The following is a 17449-nucleotide window of genomic DNA, read 5'->3' as shown; positions in this document are numbered from 1 at the left end:
TTCAGTCTTTGAACTCCAATGTGAAAGGGTACAGTACACATATCCTCAAAGCAAATTTTTGTCTATACTGTCTCTGGCAACCATCTAGAGCATCTAGTCAGAGAGAAATAAAAGACTGCATACATTGCCGTTGCAATCTTCAAGATCATTGACCAATTCATACAAGATTCCGTCTTTAAGCTATTTTTTCTCTAAAATAAATGAATTTTACAATAGAGATAGAATGTATTTCTATCAAATAACATTCATTCAAATATATAGTGAAAAACAAAGAAATGCTATTTTTCTCCTAATTGTAAAGGAAAAATAGTAAGATCTATTTTAGAGAAATAATTAAATATGGACTAGGGTAATTTTGTTTTTAAATCCTATTAAGAAAATATAGAGATGGATTGAAATGCTGAGAAAACGAAAAAAATTGGCTATCTAATGCAATTCTTGCTCGCAAATGAGTAAACCATCACAGATTATCAGTCATCTGGACATCAACTTTTTTTATGATATTAACCAAGATAATCCTAAAATTTCTTTAACTATTTGTTATATGGGCAATTCTCCCAAATAGACTATTTTTATGTTTTTCTCGTAAAAAATCGCACAAAGAGAAAAATCACCAACATAAGTTTTATTAAAGAGCCAAAATACGTTATTATCCATTGCTTATATATATATATATAAATAAAATATAAAAAGACAAATTCTGAATTATATGTTTTCAAATTCGGATTTTTTCTATTTTTTATAATTTTTTATAATTTTTAAAAAAAATTCTTTTTGAAATTCGAAAATGCTTTCTAAAACTATTATTTAAAATATTTATTTTTTTTATTTTTTAGATTTATGTTAGAGTATTTCTCTTGTTTATATTTTTTAAAAAAAACATCCCCTTCTCACTTTACTAATATGATATTCTAATATTTGGCAAACAAAAAGAGTTCTTAGGCGCTCTTTTTTCAAAAAAAAAAAGTTCTTCCAAGCAAAGAAACAGACACAAGGCGAACTAAACAGGAGAGTGAGTAGATCTTGTACATGGAAGATTGTAGTTAAAGAGAAGTAATTATGAAGATTCGAGTTTTACATAATAAGATTGACTGTTCAAGTATTCAAGTTGCTGAGATACTTATTTAAGAGAAGTAATTATGAAGATTCAAGTTTTACATAATAAGATTGACTGTCCAAGTATTCAAGTTGCTGAGATACTTATTTATAGTTAATAAATTAGAATAGATGAATGATTCATGATTATATTGGGAATGAAAAATAAACATTAGAAAAAGTAAAAGGATAAAGAGATTGGTTGGTGATTGACCGTTAGCAGTTAAAATATTGAAGGTATATCAGTGTTTAGTAGTACTACTAACCCATAGAATCTAAGAGAAGATAAAGTGAAAAAGGTAATGACGCGGCGAGAAATGAAGGAAAACGTTGGTCAGCGCAAAAACGTGTTTTAATCATTATGCATGTGCTCAACGTGCGTTTCTGCCTTTGATGGCTAGTGCTTTTACTTCTCGTTCCTATTTTTGTTTTTTCTTTTAATTAAATTTTACTTGTATTCGAGTCTGTCTTTAGACATGTGCGCTCGGATACCCGTTCGGATTCGGATCGGGTACTTAAGATTTTCGGGTTTTCGGATGGAGAGATACAGAACTCTTTCGGATTATTTTATACTTCGGATCGGGTTCGGATTCAGGTTATTTCGGATATAACTGAACTCTGTGACAAATCATACAAAAAATTCTATGTATCTTTTATTTGACCTTGTGAGACTAGAAACATTACTGTTGAAGTTAAAAGATTAAACGACTTAATATAAGATTTATGATCTTTCTGATTTGTTATTACGTTGATGAACATGATCCTGTATTTTTTTTCTTCGTGTAATTTCAATTTGTATTATCTTGAATAGAAAATGGTAAAAAAACTATCTATTCATAAATCAAAATCAAAGAGGCATCAAAATCAAACAGAAATCAAACCTGAATAATCATGAATGTTATGAGCTCATGCATGTTATGAGCTCATGCATATGTAAAGAGCAAATAAAAGAGCAAAGAGAAAACAAATCGCAAATCCTACTTGAAATCAAACATAAATAAAAATCGCAAAGTATAGTAATTCATACATGTATCGGTTATAAAATAGGTTTGAGTATGTACTGAACATATACGTTGAAGAAGGAGAAGACGGAAAGATAAATGAGAATGGAAGATGTAAGTTTAGAGTTAGTGATATATATATTCAGGTACTTCGAGAAATTGGTTCGGGTATCAGATATAACTGATCGGGTACGGGTATCCGGACTGATTAAATTCTAAACCCGTTTGGGTTTTTTTTAACTTCGGTTCAGTTTTCGGTTCGGATTTTTCGGGTTGGTTCGGATTCGGGTTTTGGTTATTATGCCCACGCCTACCTGTCGTCTGAAGTCTCTTAATCACATACTTGTTAGAAGAAATGTTTTATACATTAAAATACAGTACACTAAAGCAATTTTTCCATAAAAAAAGTTCCCAAAATTTTGATGCTGTCAATGTTTATATTACTTTGGCTTAGACACCTGAACAGAAGAAACTAGTGATGCCTTAACCTTCTGGCTACAGAATTCTAGGGTAAAATGTGAGCATAAGTAACAACTAAAGTTTACCGAGGATGTTAAATCTCAAGGCTTAGTTATTATTATACTTTCTCCGTTTTAATATGTAAGATGTTTATGAATTTTTTGTTATTTCATAATATATATGTTTTTATATTCTAGATAATTTTAAATTCATAAAAAACTGTATAATTAATTGCATTTTTACTATTTATTTATGGTTATATAAATTGATTTTAAATTATATTAGTGGTAGTTTTAAAAAATATATATATATATATATATAATATAGGACTTTTTGCAAAATTGACCTACAACTTAAAGTCAAACACAAAACTAACCTCTTTTTTTTTGAAAATTGGTTTTGCCCTATTCACCCCACAAGTTCATATAATTTATGAAAATGCCATCAATTTTTTTTTCTTTTTTTTCGAAAATGACATCTTTACTCTCTCACCCTCATCATCTTCAAGTAATTACAAGATTGACATTGTCATCAATACCACAACCACCACGAACAACCAATTTGAAGCTCTTAATGCTCCCAAAATCGATTTACACTTCTTCTTTTTTCATTCTTGTGAACTAAACACAACATATCTCTCACTTTCTCTCCACAATGAGCTAAAAAACCCAAGATTTTGATTCTAAAATTTTTATGGTTCATAGAGTCATAGAAGCTAACAATTCTGGGTGGGTGACTTTCGTTTGTGATTCTGTGTGCTTGGAGAAGCCTTATGTATGCTAAGGAACTTATCTCACCAATTTAAGGTATGACATCGAGTTTTTTTCCAGATCTGTTCGTCAGACGACTTACTTGGGAAGTCGTCTGGCTGTAGACGACTTAACTGGAAGTCGTCTGGCTGTAGACGACTTACCTGGAAGTCGTCTGGTCAACGCAAAGGTTATTTTTGCAATTGACTTTGAAATCTGTAACCTGAGACGACTGAAAGTTAAGTCGTCTACTATTGTTTGGTTTCAAAAAAATTTCCAAAGAACCTAGACGACTTACATTTCAGTCGTCATAGGTTAGTTTTGCATTTGACTGGATAATTACAGAAGTTTGACTTCCCCAGACGACTTACATTTCAGTCGTCTGTCGAAAATTAAAATAATAATATTTTTTTAAAAGTAAACGACTTACAATTAAGTAGTCATAGGTTAGTTTTGTAATTGAAAAAAAAACTTCAAGATTTAATTATACACAGACGACTTATAATTCAGTCATCCACCAGACGACTTACTTGTAAGTCGTCGAGGATTTTTTTCCGAGATTCTGGTCAAACCTCGTAAATCCTCGACGACTTACATTTCAGTCGTCTCGTGGATGACTGAATTATAAGTCGTCTGCATATAATTAAATCTTGAAGTTTTTTTTTTCAATTGCAAAACTAACCTATGACGACTTAACTGTAAGTCGTCTACTTTTAAAAAAAATATTATTATTTTAATTTTCACTAGACGACTGAAATGTAAGTCGTCCAGAAAAGTCAAACTTCTGAAATAATCCAGTCAAATGCAAAACTAACCTATGACGACTGAAATGTAAGTCGTCTAGCTTTTTTGGAGTTTTTATTTTAACCAAACAATAGTAGACGACTTATTTTTCAGTCGTCCGAAATAACAGATTTCAAAGTCAATTACAAAAATAACCTCTGCGTTGACAAGACGACGTATAGTTTAGTCGTCTGGACAACTTAGATTGAAGTCGTCCACGTCTTCTCCGCTAGTTTTTAAGTCTTCTACGTTAGTTTTTGAATAACTTGTATTTTTAAGAGTGATAAGTAACTTCAAGATATGTAAAACTCATATTTACAAAATATGTTCTCTCCCTTAGTTTTACTAAATTTGACTAAGTTTTTCAACGCAAACTTATAAAAAAATATGATATGTTTTGACTAGTTACTATTGTTTGTTTCTATCTCTTAAGTATTATTGTTATAGACAATAATGATGACTATTGTTATGAGTTGGAAGAAGGGTTAAATGCTTCTTAAAATATTGTATCAATATGAAGCTACCAACATTCTTGTTTATTAAGATGAGAAAAGGCCATTGGAGTTTATTATTGCATATGAGAGATCCAAAGATAAGAAAAAAGCTACTGAAGTTTATTATTTCATTGATTTGTAAATGTTTAAACACATTGATAGCACATTTAATACATCTTGGAAAACATTATTACTGATTTTACAAAAAAATCACAACTAAAAGAGTAGACATGCAATTCACAAAACAGACCACAAACAAAACTATTATAGATCATTCCTCTACAAAGACAAGCTTGGATTCCACTTGAGTAGACAAGACCAGACGACTTTTAAGAAGTCCAGACGACTTCCAGGAAGTTCAGACGACTTTGTCAGAAGACTTTTAGGAAGTTCAGACGACTTCCAGACGACTTTACAGGAAGTCCAGACGACTTTTAGGAAGTCCAGACGACTTTTAGGAAGTCCAGACGACTTTCAGACGACTTCCGGACGACTTCCAGACTTCCGGACGACTTCCAGATGACTTTCAGACGACTTCCAGACGACTTCCAAACGACTAACAAGTAAGTCGTCCCAGAAGTCTTCCAGATCTGAAAAACCTGCACATTCAAAAACGTTCAAATGGCTTAAAAACAGAAAAATGAGTGGAAGATTAGATAAATCTACCTTTACAGAACACACAAAAATACATATCTAAAAATAATATATCTACCTTTAAATTAGTGGAAGATGAGTACCATCTAATTAAAAACCTGCAAAAAAGATATATTAGTAAGAAAGACATGAGACAAAACTGAAAAATTCATATAAAGTTTGGTGTTTTCAAGTCAAAGAGATTAGAGTGGGTTTGGAGAGTTTTAGTTTGGGAAAAAAGTAAGAACTTTATACAACAAGAAGTTACCAAATGAAGAAAAATCAGACATAAGAACTTACCAAAACGCTCAGAAAAATCCAGACGACTTCCTGGAAGTCCAGACGACTTCCTGGAAGTCCAGACGACTTCCTGGAAGTCCAGACGACTTTGTCAGAAGACTTCTAAGAAGTCCAGACGACTTCCAGACGACTTCCAGACGACTAACAAGTAAGTTGTCTCAAAAGTCTTCCAGATCTGAAAAACCTGCATATCAAATCCAGATCTGAAAAACCTGCATATCCAAAAACGTTCAAATAACTTAAAAATAGAGAAAATGAGTGAAAAATTAGATAAATCTACATTTATAGAACACACAAAAATACATATCTAAAATTAATAGATCTACCTTTAAATTAGTGGAAGATGAGTACCATTTGATTAAAAACCTGCAAAAGAGATAGATTAGTAAGAAATACATGAGACAAAACTGAAAAATTCATATAAAGTTTGGTGTTTTCAAGTCAAAGAGATTAGAGAGAGGTTGGAGAGTTTTAGAATGATGAACATTACATTTTTGTTGCAGCCATTTGAGAGGAGGAGAGAGAATGTGTAAAATTTTTTTTATATAGGGAGACAAAAAATCCAATTAGGTTAAATATTTTTGACTCAGACGACTTCCTAGACGACTTACATTTCAGTCGTCTGTTGAAGAAATTAAAACAGACGACTTACATGTAAGTAATCTAGAAGAGTTTAATATTTTTAGTGGGAAATTAAATATTTTTAGCGGGAAACTAAAATAGAAGACTTTCCAGACGACTTACAAGTAAGTCGTCTGGTTTAAATTATTTAAGCGGGAAAATAATTTTTAAGAAAAAATTTAGGCGGGAATATTTGGACGACTTACATGTAAGTCGTCTGTTTTAATTTCTTCACCAGACGACTGAAATGTAAGTCGTCCGAGTAAAATGATCCGGTTAGGTTAAAACGTACATTGGTAAAATTAAAGGTTCGGTACGATGTGGACGACTGAAATATACGTCGTCCGGGTAAATTATTCAACAGACGACTGAAATATAAGTCGTCCACACCCTAAACATAACCCCTAAACTTATTTATCTAATTAAGCACTTCATAAAACCAAATCAAACTTGAAAAGTGTTTACTATACACAGAAATAAACACATATAGGTGAAAACTAATTTTTGAAAAAAACATTTTAGTTTTCCAAAATCTAACCCTAACAATACATACAATACTACAACATATGTTTGCCAAACTCCTAAACCAAAGTATTTCATGATTCACTACTTCCACTCATCTATCTTTAAAACAAATTAATTTTATCATATCTTAATTTATATCACTTAAAACTGTTTATAATTACTTGATTTTTATTTTTCACGCATCAAAATATTTTTTTACAAGCTTTATAAATTATTTTTAAAATAAACTGGTACCAGACGACTTACACTTCAGTCGTCCAGACGACTTCCAACATCTCAGACGACTTAGACGATTTACTGGGGCTATATTCGTAAAAATGACTTCTGTTTTTTTGTTTGGTCACAAGGGGTTGAGCTGTAATTTCACTAGACTTTTAGGTTAGTTTTGCATTTGATTCAAGTTTGGGTATAGGTTTGGGATTAAAATCAAGTTGTGGGTTAGTTTTGGCAAAACCCCCTATAATATATGTGTATTATATATATGTATTATATATGCACTGAGACACAACATTATGCATATGAACAAATGAAGTATAAGAAGTTATCAAATTGGATCACATCGAATAAAAACATATGTTAAACCAATATTTTTTAGAATTAATACTATATCAAGAAAAGTGGACATGATAGTATTCTATGTTTTGAAGTAGTTTTCCTACATATTTCCTTAACAATAAAAGTTCTCCATAAATAAGTTTTATAGATGAAAAAGTATACTAATAGAAAGTAAAATTTGTTCATATTCCTTTATCAAATAAAGTACTTTATACCCCTATGATATTCAGAAGAGTCAATGTATGTGTTTGTATATAATTGGCTAGAGACCAAGTCAAAGACCCGGAAGAAAACATAAATAATCAAAGGTCAGCGTGAAGGGAGTCTGGAACGCGAAGACGTGGTGGATCAGCGTCGAGAAAGGGTCAACACAGTTCTAAAAGTTAGGGCCGAACATTTTATCTGTTAAATTAGATTCGATTTGTTATCCGTCTCGATTCGATCCGAAATTTTTGGATTTCTGTAAACTTCTGAACCAAAGCAAATAATAAAAATCAATATCCGTTAAAATCGAAACAAATCACAAATATCAAAATTTTGGGAAACGAATATCCGCTCCGATCCAGAAATATATAAATACATGTACATCTTGATTATACTTAATGTTTTAAATGTATACATTTATATAATCTATAATATTAAAGCAGAATTCTATTTTAAAAATTTTGGATTCTACCCTTGAATTTTTATTATATTTACATCTAATGTCATTTCTTTTTCACTCATAAATATAATTAATTTTAATAAATGAATTAAAAAAAACATGATGAATATGAGTTTCCTTATAAATCATAGGTATTATATTAAATTACCTAATATTTAGCCATTTTAAAGGATTGCAATCTTTCAATTTAATACTTAACAAAAACGATTTTATCAATAACATATACATATAATCATATCTAATTTTAAATTTATTGAATATTCTCGAATCTAGGTTATAAATTATTGTGAATAATTATTTGATTTCGTTTGATCAATGTGGAGGCCGGTTCACTTTCACAATGTAAATTTGCACGTGTATCAATTTTTTTTTACTAACTTTTATTTTATGGTTTTTAACTAAATTTACCCACTAAGCATGACAACCATATATGTAAAGATTTTTATACATGAATTACATTGATTTAATTTTCTATTTTTTTAAATAAAAAATCTAAACATTGTTTTCAATTTTTAGAAATGAACTAAACATTTCTTAAGAAAAATACAATAAAAATATATTTTCGCAAAACTAAATGATTTTGGTCTCTCAAAATAAACCCAAACCGGTCAAAATAGATGATCAATACAATTTCATGAATCTAAATAGATAATATTAATGAAAACTTAAAAGTAAATGGGTTCAAACGGCCGAGACGTATATGTTTTCGTCGAAAATGAGACGGCTTTAAATAAGGTGAATCTACCATTTTATCATTTTTTATTTAAGCATTCGATGAATTTTTATTATATTTTTACAAGTTTTATATCCCGCGCTTTTAAAGCGCGCATCAAAATTTTGTTATTATTATAACATATGATTTAACAAATTCTGTTCACATTATTACTTATATAAAAGTATTACATAAAAAGAAGAGAAAATATTTATGATAACTATAATTGTTAACTAAGTTTAAAATTAACAAAATATGTAGTTTCACTATTTCTTTTAGTTTTTATTTTATATATCATGCAAAAAAATATATGAAAAAAAATAAATCTGTATTGAATTTTTAAGATTGTTTATATTAATCAAAGCGGATGAGATATCCGTAAGTATTCGTAAATATCCGCAAGTATTCGTAAATATCCGCAAATATCTATTTATTTTTCGGATATCCGGAAAACGGATATCCGTATTTTTCCGAAGCAAAGCAAATAAAAAAATTAGATATCCGTAACATACGAAGCAAATCACAAATACATTCAAAACCCGGATATCCGATCCGTGTCCAGTCCTAATAAAAATGAGGTAAGAGCTTACTGAATCCAGATGCCAGCTTAGCATCACGATGTGTATATATACACTTCAACTTCTAAATCATTGAAATATTTGACCCCGAAAACGAAAAAATAAATAAATCATTGTAATATCTGAGAATAGTGAGAAACAGTGAGACATTCACTTTCATTCATTACCTTTAAACTCATTTTCTCCTCCATTTCTTTTGATCCATCTTTATTTTTCTTATTTAACCATAAGAAGAATATTATCCAAAATGTCATTTTGTCTCATGTTAGTTGAATTTCTCATATGGCCTTTATCTTCTTTAACTTGGATTTAATGCTCATGTGATAAATTAATGATGAATTGTAACTTACTAACGTAATTCTTTTCAATGTAATTTTCCTACAATTTTCAAATAATATTTTTTGCAATGTTAGTTTCATATATTTGTGTAAAAAGCCTTTTAAAACTCATCATTAATTTATACTAATTGAAAACTAAGACGGAAATGAATTTACAACCATGGTTTGAAGTAAGAGACACTGAATGTAGATGCCAAAGAGTGGTGTTAATTTGTAGATCTTAAAGACAATGCAAACTCTAAAAAACGATACCAAATGTTAAGTTTTATAGATTGTTGACTTAAAACTAATTGAAATTAAGTAGATAGTTAATACAATTTATATATTATTTTAGATAATAATCTGGTGAGTCTTTTGACACATTTTTTTTGAGATACGAACTTTACGATCTTCTAAATTGTATCCAACTTTAGAATCTATAATACCATACTTTGGTCAATATGACTATGGTAAAAATCAACAATTAGTGAAATAACACCCATATCTTTACTACAATAATTTAATGTTTCATCTCATAAGGCGTTTTTAGACCTTTGTTATCATGTTTTGTTTTTTCTGTTTGAACTTAAGACATAATCGTGTTAGTGGGATATGGAATAATATCTGTTTTGAACTATTCATAAAATCTTTTCAAAGAAAAAATGAATTATCAAGTCTATAAAAGCAGTTTGATAAATCTAGTCCCCAAAACAGAAATTTGAGTAAAGCAACATCCGGTGGAAATCTACGAAATCAACTTTGATTTTTTTTTTTTTTTTTTTTTGCTAAAAATCAACTTGGATATTGAAAACCTATTTTCATCTTTTTCATCTGTTTTTTTCTCTTATGTTCCAAGAAATTTAAGCTCTGCTGCAGATGCTCTGACTAAATCTGCTTTGTATCATGCAAACTATGTCCTACTTCCGTAGCTTTCTTCTATGAAATGTCTTTGGTTGTTCGAAAAAAAAAAAGTTTATATATGTGCCAATGAGATGAACATGCGTTCTTTGTATAATTTATTCAGTCTCAAATTTACCATTTGTGTAACCGCCATGTTATTGTAATGTTACACATGTCTTTTGACATAATTTGAAAAAGAATTGTTGTTGGATTGATTCGACGTACCACAGTTTAACTTTAAAGTATAAAAAGACAAAAAGATAGATTTGCAAATGAGGTTTGAGACGATGGATCTAGTCATCTACAAAGACAAGTTGGTATCTATAATGGATACATGCGAAGATAATAGCGCAGGCCAAAATAATAAAATTTAATAACAGCACGTGATTTATTCTAAGCCAATCAATTACGTACCTTAGATACCTAGTTCACTAAACGTGTTTAAATTTTAATGTAAACAAATTGAAAACGTACATAAGCCCTGTAATAATGTAATGATAATTAAATCACAAATCACAAAAAGTGGTCCGTGAAAATCGTCACACGTGATAATTAATGATTAAATACTTTATGTTTAATTAAATGTCATTATCACTGTCATTTAATCAAACCTAACCCAAAACCTTACCCGGACTCGATAGTCCAGTGGTATCTGCCCCTCAACTTTGGGAGGTCAGCTGTTCGATTCGCAGGCGAGCAGGCGTGCCCAGGGCCCTAACCGGTATAGGCGCAGGCTGGCGCCGGGCCTAGGTGGTGGACTGTCCGAAGACTGGTCAACACCTGGTTAATAAAAATAAAATAAAAAAAACATTCGAGAAAAAAAATCCTTTTATTCGAAAAAAACATTCGAGAAAATAACGCACGTGTTTCAAAAAAAAGACAGAACACAAAACGACCCCGTGTCTGAAGAGTGTGCCAGTTGGCAAGTGGAAACACGGAACCGTATATATAAGAGAGCTTCCTTCCACTTTCAGTTTCCTCAGACACAACAGAAAACACAAAGAACCAAATCTTTTTTTTCTTAAATCCAAATTCAAATTTTAATCGGGCATGCAATATCCTTACACCAGACCCGGATTCATCGGAGCTTCAGATACCCAGACCCGGACCTGGTATCAGTATCAAGAGCCGTTGTCCCCGGAGCAAGAACTGTCAGTTATAGTCTCCGCCTTGCAACACGTCATCTCAGGTGAAAGCGACACGACGCCGTATCAAGGTTTCTCCAGCGACAGCACAGTGATAATGCCTCGGTCAGATTCTAACACTTGTCAAGTTTGTAGAATCGATGGTTGTCTGGGCTGCGATTACTTTTTCGCGCCAAATCAGAGAATTGAAAAGAGGCAACATGTCGTAGTAGAAGAAGATGGGGTTACTAGTACTAGTGGTGGAAGAGATCGCTCCGCGATGGCGGAAGGCGGGAAGATAAGGAAGAGGAGGAACAAGAAGAATGGATACAGAGGAGTGAGGCAGAGACCTTGGGGAAAATTTGCAGCTGAGATCAGAGATCCCAAGAGAGCGACACGTGTCTGGCTCGGCACTTTCGAAACCGCTGAGAATGCGGCTAGGGCCTATGATCGAGCCGCTATTGGGTTCCGTGGGCCACGGGCTAAGCTCAACTTCCCCTTTATGGACTACACTTCTTCTCCTGTTGCAGCTGACACTAGTGCAAGTGTGAGTGCGAGTGCGAGTGTAAGCGCAGTGGACTCTGGTGAAGCAGAGCAGTGGCGTGGAGGAGGAGAGTGTGATATGGATGAATATTTGAAGATGATGATGGACTTTGGGAATGGAGATTCTTCGGATTCAGGAAACACTATTGCTGATATGTTTCAGTGATATGTTTCACTTGCTCTTTCTTGTTGGCTTGTTTTTATAGTTAAGTGCAAGAGGAGTGTGACACTGGCTTTGCTTGTTCAAACTGAGCAAGATTTTGTCATGTAGAGTCGTTTGACTGTATTGGGCAAAGGACATGTAATTAGTAGTCTCAGTTTGGTGTTTTTTTTTTCTGCTTGTAAACTCTATGTTAAGAAACTCATCTTTGCTCTGTACTCTGAGGTAAGAAGGATGCAAATAATCAATAAACAAAGTGTCAAATTAAGGGAGGAGGCTATGTTTTGTGAGAAACAGAGAAAGATCTCTTCTTTTACAAAGCGTCGCGAGCAGCGATCCGGCAAACAATGGCATCTTCCAGAGAGGAGATTCCCAGTTCTTGGCTAGTTATCTTGTAATGCTGAACGAGCCAATGTCACAAATTATTTACTTCTATAAAACATAGAACGCAATGCAAAGAAAAAGGTTTTTAACTGTTGTTGTGTACCAAGACATAGGATGCAATACCTTTATTATATGGGCTTGATTTGCTAACAATTCTGATAACACACAATTCTTTTAAAAATATCAAGAAACAAGAGTGGTTTTGGAATGTGAAAATGGAAACAAGTCAAAGTCGGTGGCCTGAAGCAGGGAGAGATTAGGGTTGTACAACGCCGGAATATTGGGCAAGTCAAAAGACTATTCAAGATAAACCCTCCTCTCCTCATAAGAACATCTTTCTTTTCACAAAAATTATTATCATAAAAGAAAACGCACCAGGAAGGGGTCGAACCTTTGACTTTCTGCTTACAGACGCTCTATCCACTGAGCTAAAGGAGCTCCAATATGCATTATTATCGACATGACGAAAACCTATATATACTTAATACAAAAAACTGGAAAGTTATAAGTTACAAATTAGCTATGAAGAGATGGATCCAAGCAAATGTAAACACTGAGACAATATCAATATATACTCTTATCATTAGGATACGTATGAGGTTTGACACGATCTCAAAAATGTTAGTGTTGTTCATATGCTGTTTACAACTATGCAAATGCACTAATAACCATCCAAGTCTATATGGTACCAAAGCAGCATATTTACAATACACCATAATACATTCATGATACATATATTATCAAATATACGAAGATTAAGTCAAACTCAATACCTTAAAAACAACCTCATTAAGTAAAAGGAAAAAAAAACACCATCAACAAGTACAGTCCGAACGACCAAACCAACAATATAAAGACATTTCATATAAATTGTACACAACGCTTTCTAAACATTAAATTTCCTTATTTAGCAAAAAGCATTGAATTTGCAAGTACATTATCGATCCCCAAATATCTTGTGACAGAGGATACTAAGATTTCAAGTACGGGCAGTATAAAAAGATTATTCCAGATTCATTTCTCTTATAAATAAAAAAATATATTCCCCAAAATTAAGCTGGATATTTTCAGATTGTAATTGCCCATCCAGCAAACCATGAGCCATATCATCACTTGCTTTGTAAAGAACACACCGACATTTACTTAAACTTACGCTGCTGGATTTAGTGCACGAAACCAATGCCGAAGCAGCAAAAGAGGTTCTCCGAACCTTCTTCTTTTTTATTTACTTTAAAATATGACACAAGAACAAGTTAAATCCAAGATCTGTCCTTGTACGTCGAGCCTCTGTTTTTGTTACTTTATAATAATGCGGTTTGTTGCATAAATTAAAAATCGCAAGTAGACTAAAACGTTCTCAGATATTGTGAACTGCAACTGCAAGATACAACTTTTGTTCACTGTATGGGAGACCATAGGTGAGACACACGCTCATCTATACATAACTCTATACACAAGTAGACGTTACATAAAATTAAAATTATAAAAGATAGACACTTAGACCATGAATATCCTGGTTGCTTTACGCCCTCCCTAAGTTTAAAGTTAATCACGGCGTTGGTGCCGGATCCTTGGGTAATGGGTATTAGTGCCGGCTGGTTCCGGGCCAGGGGGATTAGAAGGTTGGCAATCGGAAACCACGTGCGGATTACGGGCCTTTGGGCAAACGGAAACCACATGCGGATTACGGGTCACCTTTGAACCTCCTGTTTATAAAAAAAAAATGAATATCCGGGTTGCTTAACCCCCCGATTCTTAGGGAAAGTATGAAAAAAAAAGAAAATTAAGTTTAAAGACAAGAGCCGTCGCTTAATTAAGCGATTTAAGATCCGTCGCTTAGGGATGAGAGTCATAACGACGAAGTCTCTACCTCTCTCTTATCTCTTTCTCTCTTTCGTGATCTTTCTCTCATCTCTATCTCTCTCACGAAAGGAAGAAGTCTGTCGGTTTCGATTCCGAAACTTGTTTCGTGATCTCTGCCCGCCGGATGATTCTTGTGATTTTAGGAGTGAAGAGAGTTGTTTGATTCTGACCTTCGCCAGGCGCAGCTCAAACCCGACACAGTGCCCAAGCTTCATGAAGCTTTACCTGCTCTGACCGACTAACTCATCGGCGCGATGATGTCTCCTCTTGGTATGATCCGAACCTCATCCAAGAACCTACCGTCTACAGGTTTTTGGTGTAAAGCATGTCAACGTTTAATCAGTGAAAGAAATTGCATATTCATTGAAAGAAATGTAGACCTTATTGGTGCAGTCATGTGCTATATGTAACATATACTAATTATAATCTTGCTTTTGTTTTTTTTCTTATTTGGAAGATCAAATCTCTCCAGTTCCAAGCTATTGAAGCACGGTCAGTCTCATCTCTTTTGTTCTCTTTGATGTAAATGATGTGTGATTGTTCAGTTGCTAGTTGTGTAAAGCAGTGTCTAGGATAGCTTAAAGAACGGAAAATCAATAGGTTGACGGTTTGGTTAGCTGACTTGTTGAGTCCAACCACTACAAGAAAACACATGCTTAACGACGAAAATTAACGAGGAAAAAAAATCCTCGTACATTTGCGTCGAGCTTACGACGAATTTACGTGAAAAACTAAAGTCATCGTTATTTCCTCGTAACGTAACGACAAAACTGTTTCGTCGTAAAGTGGATGTAACTTTACGAGTATTTTACGAGGAAAAACTATTTCCTCGTAAATACGACGTAAACTTTGCGTGGTATTTACGAGGGAATAGTTTACGTGTATTTAGCGAGGAAATGTTTGAATCCACCAACTTTATAGGTGTTACACGTTTTTTTTGCCCACCTAATTAATTTTCGTCGTAAATTCATAGCAAAATTACAACTACCAGATTCGAATTTTCCTATAAATATGGATGTTTAAACATCATTTTAAACACACCAACAACAAAAAACGTGAAAGAAAAAAAAATGGCTGGCTCCGGGAATATTTACGAGTTGCGGAAGTGGATGTATATGCATAGAGATGCTAACGGGAGAGTGACGAAAGAATACCTTGCGGGTCTGGAGACATTTATGCATCAAGCAGATTCAACACCGCTCGCCCAAGAAAGTGGTAAGATGTTCTGTCCTTGTCGGAAATGCAACAATTCGAAACTGGCAAACCGTGAAAATGTTTGGAAGCATTTAATAAATAGAGGTTTCACGGCAAATTACTATATCTGGTTTCAACATGGAGAAGGTTTTAATTATGATCAGAATGAAGCTAGTAGTAGTAATAGCAATTTTCAGGAAAAAGAACCGGTTGATCATCATTTGCATAATGAACATAGTTACCAGCAAGAGGAGATGGTAGATTATGATAGGGTTCATGATATGGTAGCTGATGCATTCGTAGCTCATGATGGAGATGAAGAACCTAATATAGATGCAAAAAAGTTTTACGAAATGTTAAACGCGGCGAATCAACCACTTTACAGTGGTTGTAGAGAAGGTCTCTCTAAATTGTCGTTAGCTGCTAGAATGATGAATATTAAAACTGATCACAATCTACCTGAAAGTTGCATGAACGAATGGGCGGACTTGTTTAAAGAGTATTTGCCGGAAGACAATGTGTCTGCTGATTCTTATTATGAGATTCAGAAACTGGTTTATAGTCTTGGGTTGCCTTCTGAGATGATAGATGTTTGCATCGACAACTGCATGATCTATTGGGGAGATGATGAGAAGCTAGAAGAATGTCGATTCTGCAAGAAGCCACGATTCAAGCCGCAAGGACGGGGACGTAATAGGGTACCATACCAAAGGATGTGGTACCTACCAATTACAGACAGATTGAAAAGATTGTATCAATCAGAGCAGACTGCTGGAAAGATGAGATGGCATGCCGAGCATACTCAGACGGATGGTGAGATGACTCATCCATCAGATGCAAGAGCCTGGAAACATTTCAACAAAGTACATCCAGATTTCGCTAGCAATATCCGGAATGTGTATCTCGGATTATGCACAGATGGATTTAGTCCGTTCGGAATGTCAGGGAGACAATATTCATTGTGGCCAGTCTTTCTTACTCCATACAACCTGCCACCGGAGATGTGCATGCAACGGGAGTTACTATTCTTGACCATATTAATACCTGGTCCGAACCATCCAAAAAGGTCCCTGGATGTTTTCCTACAACCACTGATAAAAGAGTTGAAGGATTTGTGGTCAACAGGGGTGAGGACGTATGACTGTTCAACGAAGACGAATTTTACGATGCGAGCGATGCTTTTGTGGACCATAAGTGATTTCCCTGCCTATGGGATGTTGTCTGGATGGACTACACATGGGAGATTAGCTTGTCCATATTGTAATGGAACGACAGATGCGTTTCAACTGAAGAATGGTAGGAAGACAAGTTGGTTTGATTGTCACCGTCGATTTCTTCCCATTGGCCATCCTTACCGAAGAAACAAGAATTTGTTTAGGCACAAAAGGGTTGTGAGAGACACTCCTCCTCCATATCTAACTGGAGAACAAATTGAAGCGCAAATCGACTACTACGGAGCTAACGAAACAGTTCGTTGGGGTGGTAATTGGCATGTCCCTCGTAATATGCCAGATTCTTACGGTGTTCATCACAACTGGCACAAGAAGAGTATATTTTGGGAGTTGCCATATTGGAAGGATCTTCTTCTGCGCCACAACCTCGATGTGATGCATATAGAGAAGAATTTCTTTGAGAACATCATGAATACAATATTGAATGTCCCAGGGAAGACAAAAGACAACATAAAATCGAGGTTGGACTTGCCGGATATTTGCTCAAGAAGCGAGTTACATATTAAAAGCAATGGACAAGTTCCCGTTCCGATATTCAGATTATCTTCAGAAAAAAAGTCGGT

General features: G+C 33.7%; 1 protein-coding gene across 1 annotated transcript; it reads left to right on the top strand.

Annotated features, from left to right (window-relative positions):
- The first annotated feature begins 11354 nt into the window (after positions 1–11354).
- On the top strand, positions 11355–12481 carry LOC106434449 (ethylene-responsive transcription factor ERF109-like). Its single transcript, XM_013875322.3, has one exon. It carries the CDS (start codon positions 11437–11439, stop codon positions 12217–12219), a length of 783 nt encoding a protein of 260 aa, XP_013730776.2. The 5' UTR covers positions 11355–11436; the 3' UTR covers positions 12220–12481.
- Positions 12482–17449: the final 4968 nt, after the last annotated feature.

The sequence above is a fragment of the Brassica napus genome, chromosome C3 (assembly GCF_020379485.1).
Source record: "Brassica napus cultivar Da-Ae chromosome C3, Da-Ae, whole genome shotgun sequence".
Classification (NCBI taxonomy): domain Eukaryota; kingdom Viridiplantae; phylum Streptophyta; class Magnoliopsida; order Brassicales; family Brassicaceae; genus Brassica; species Brassica napus.
Note: the sequence above shows the minus strand (reverse complement) of the source record. Positions and strands in the feature narration are given on the sequence as shown.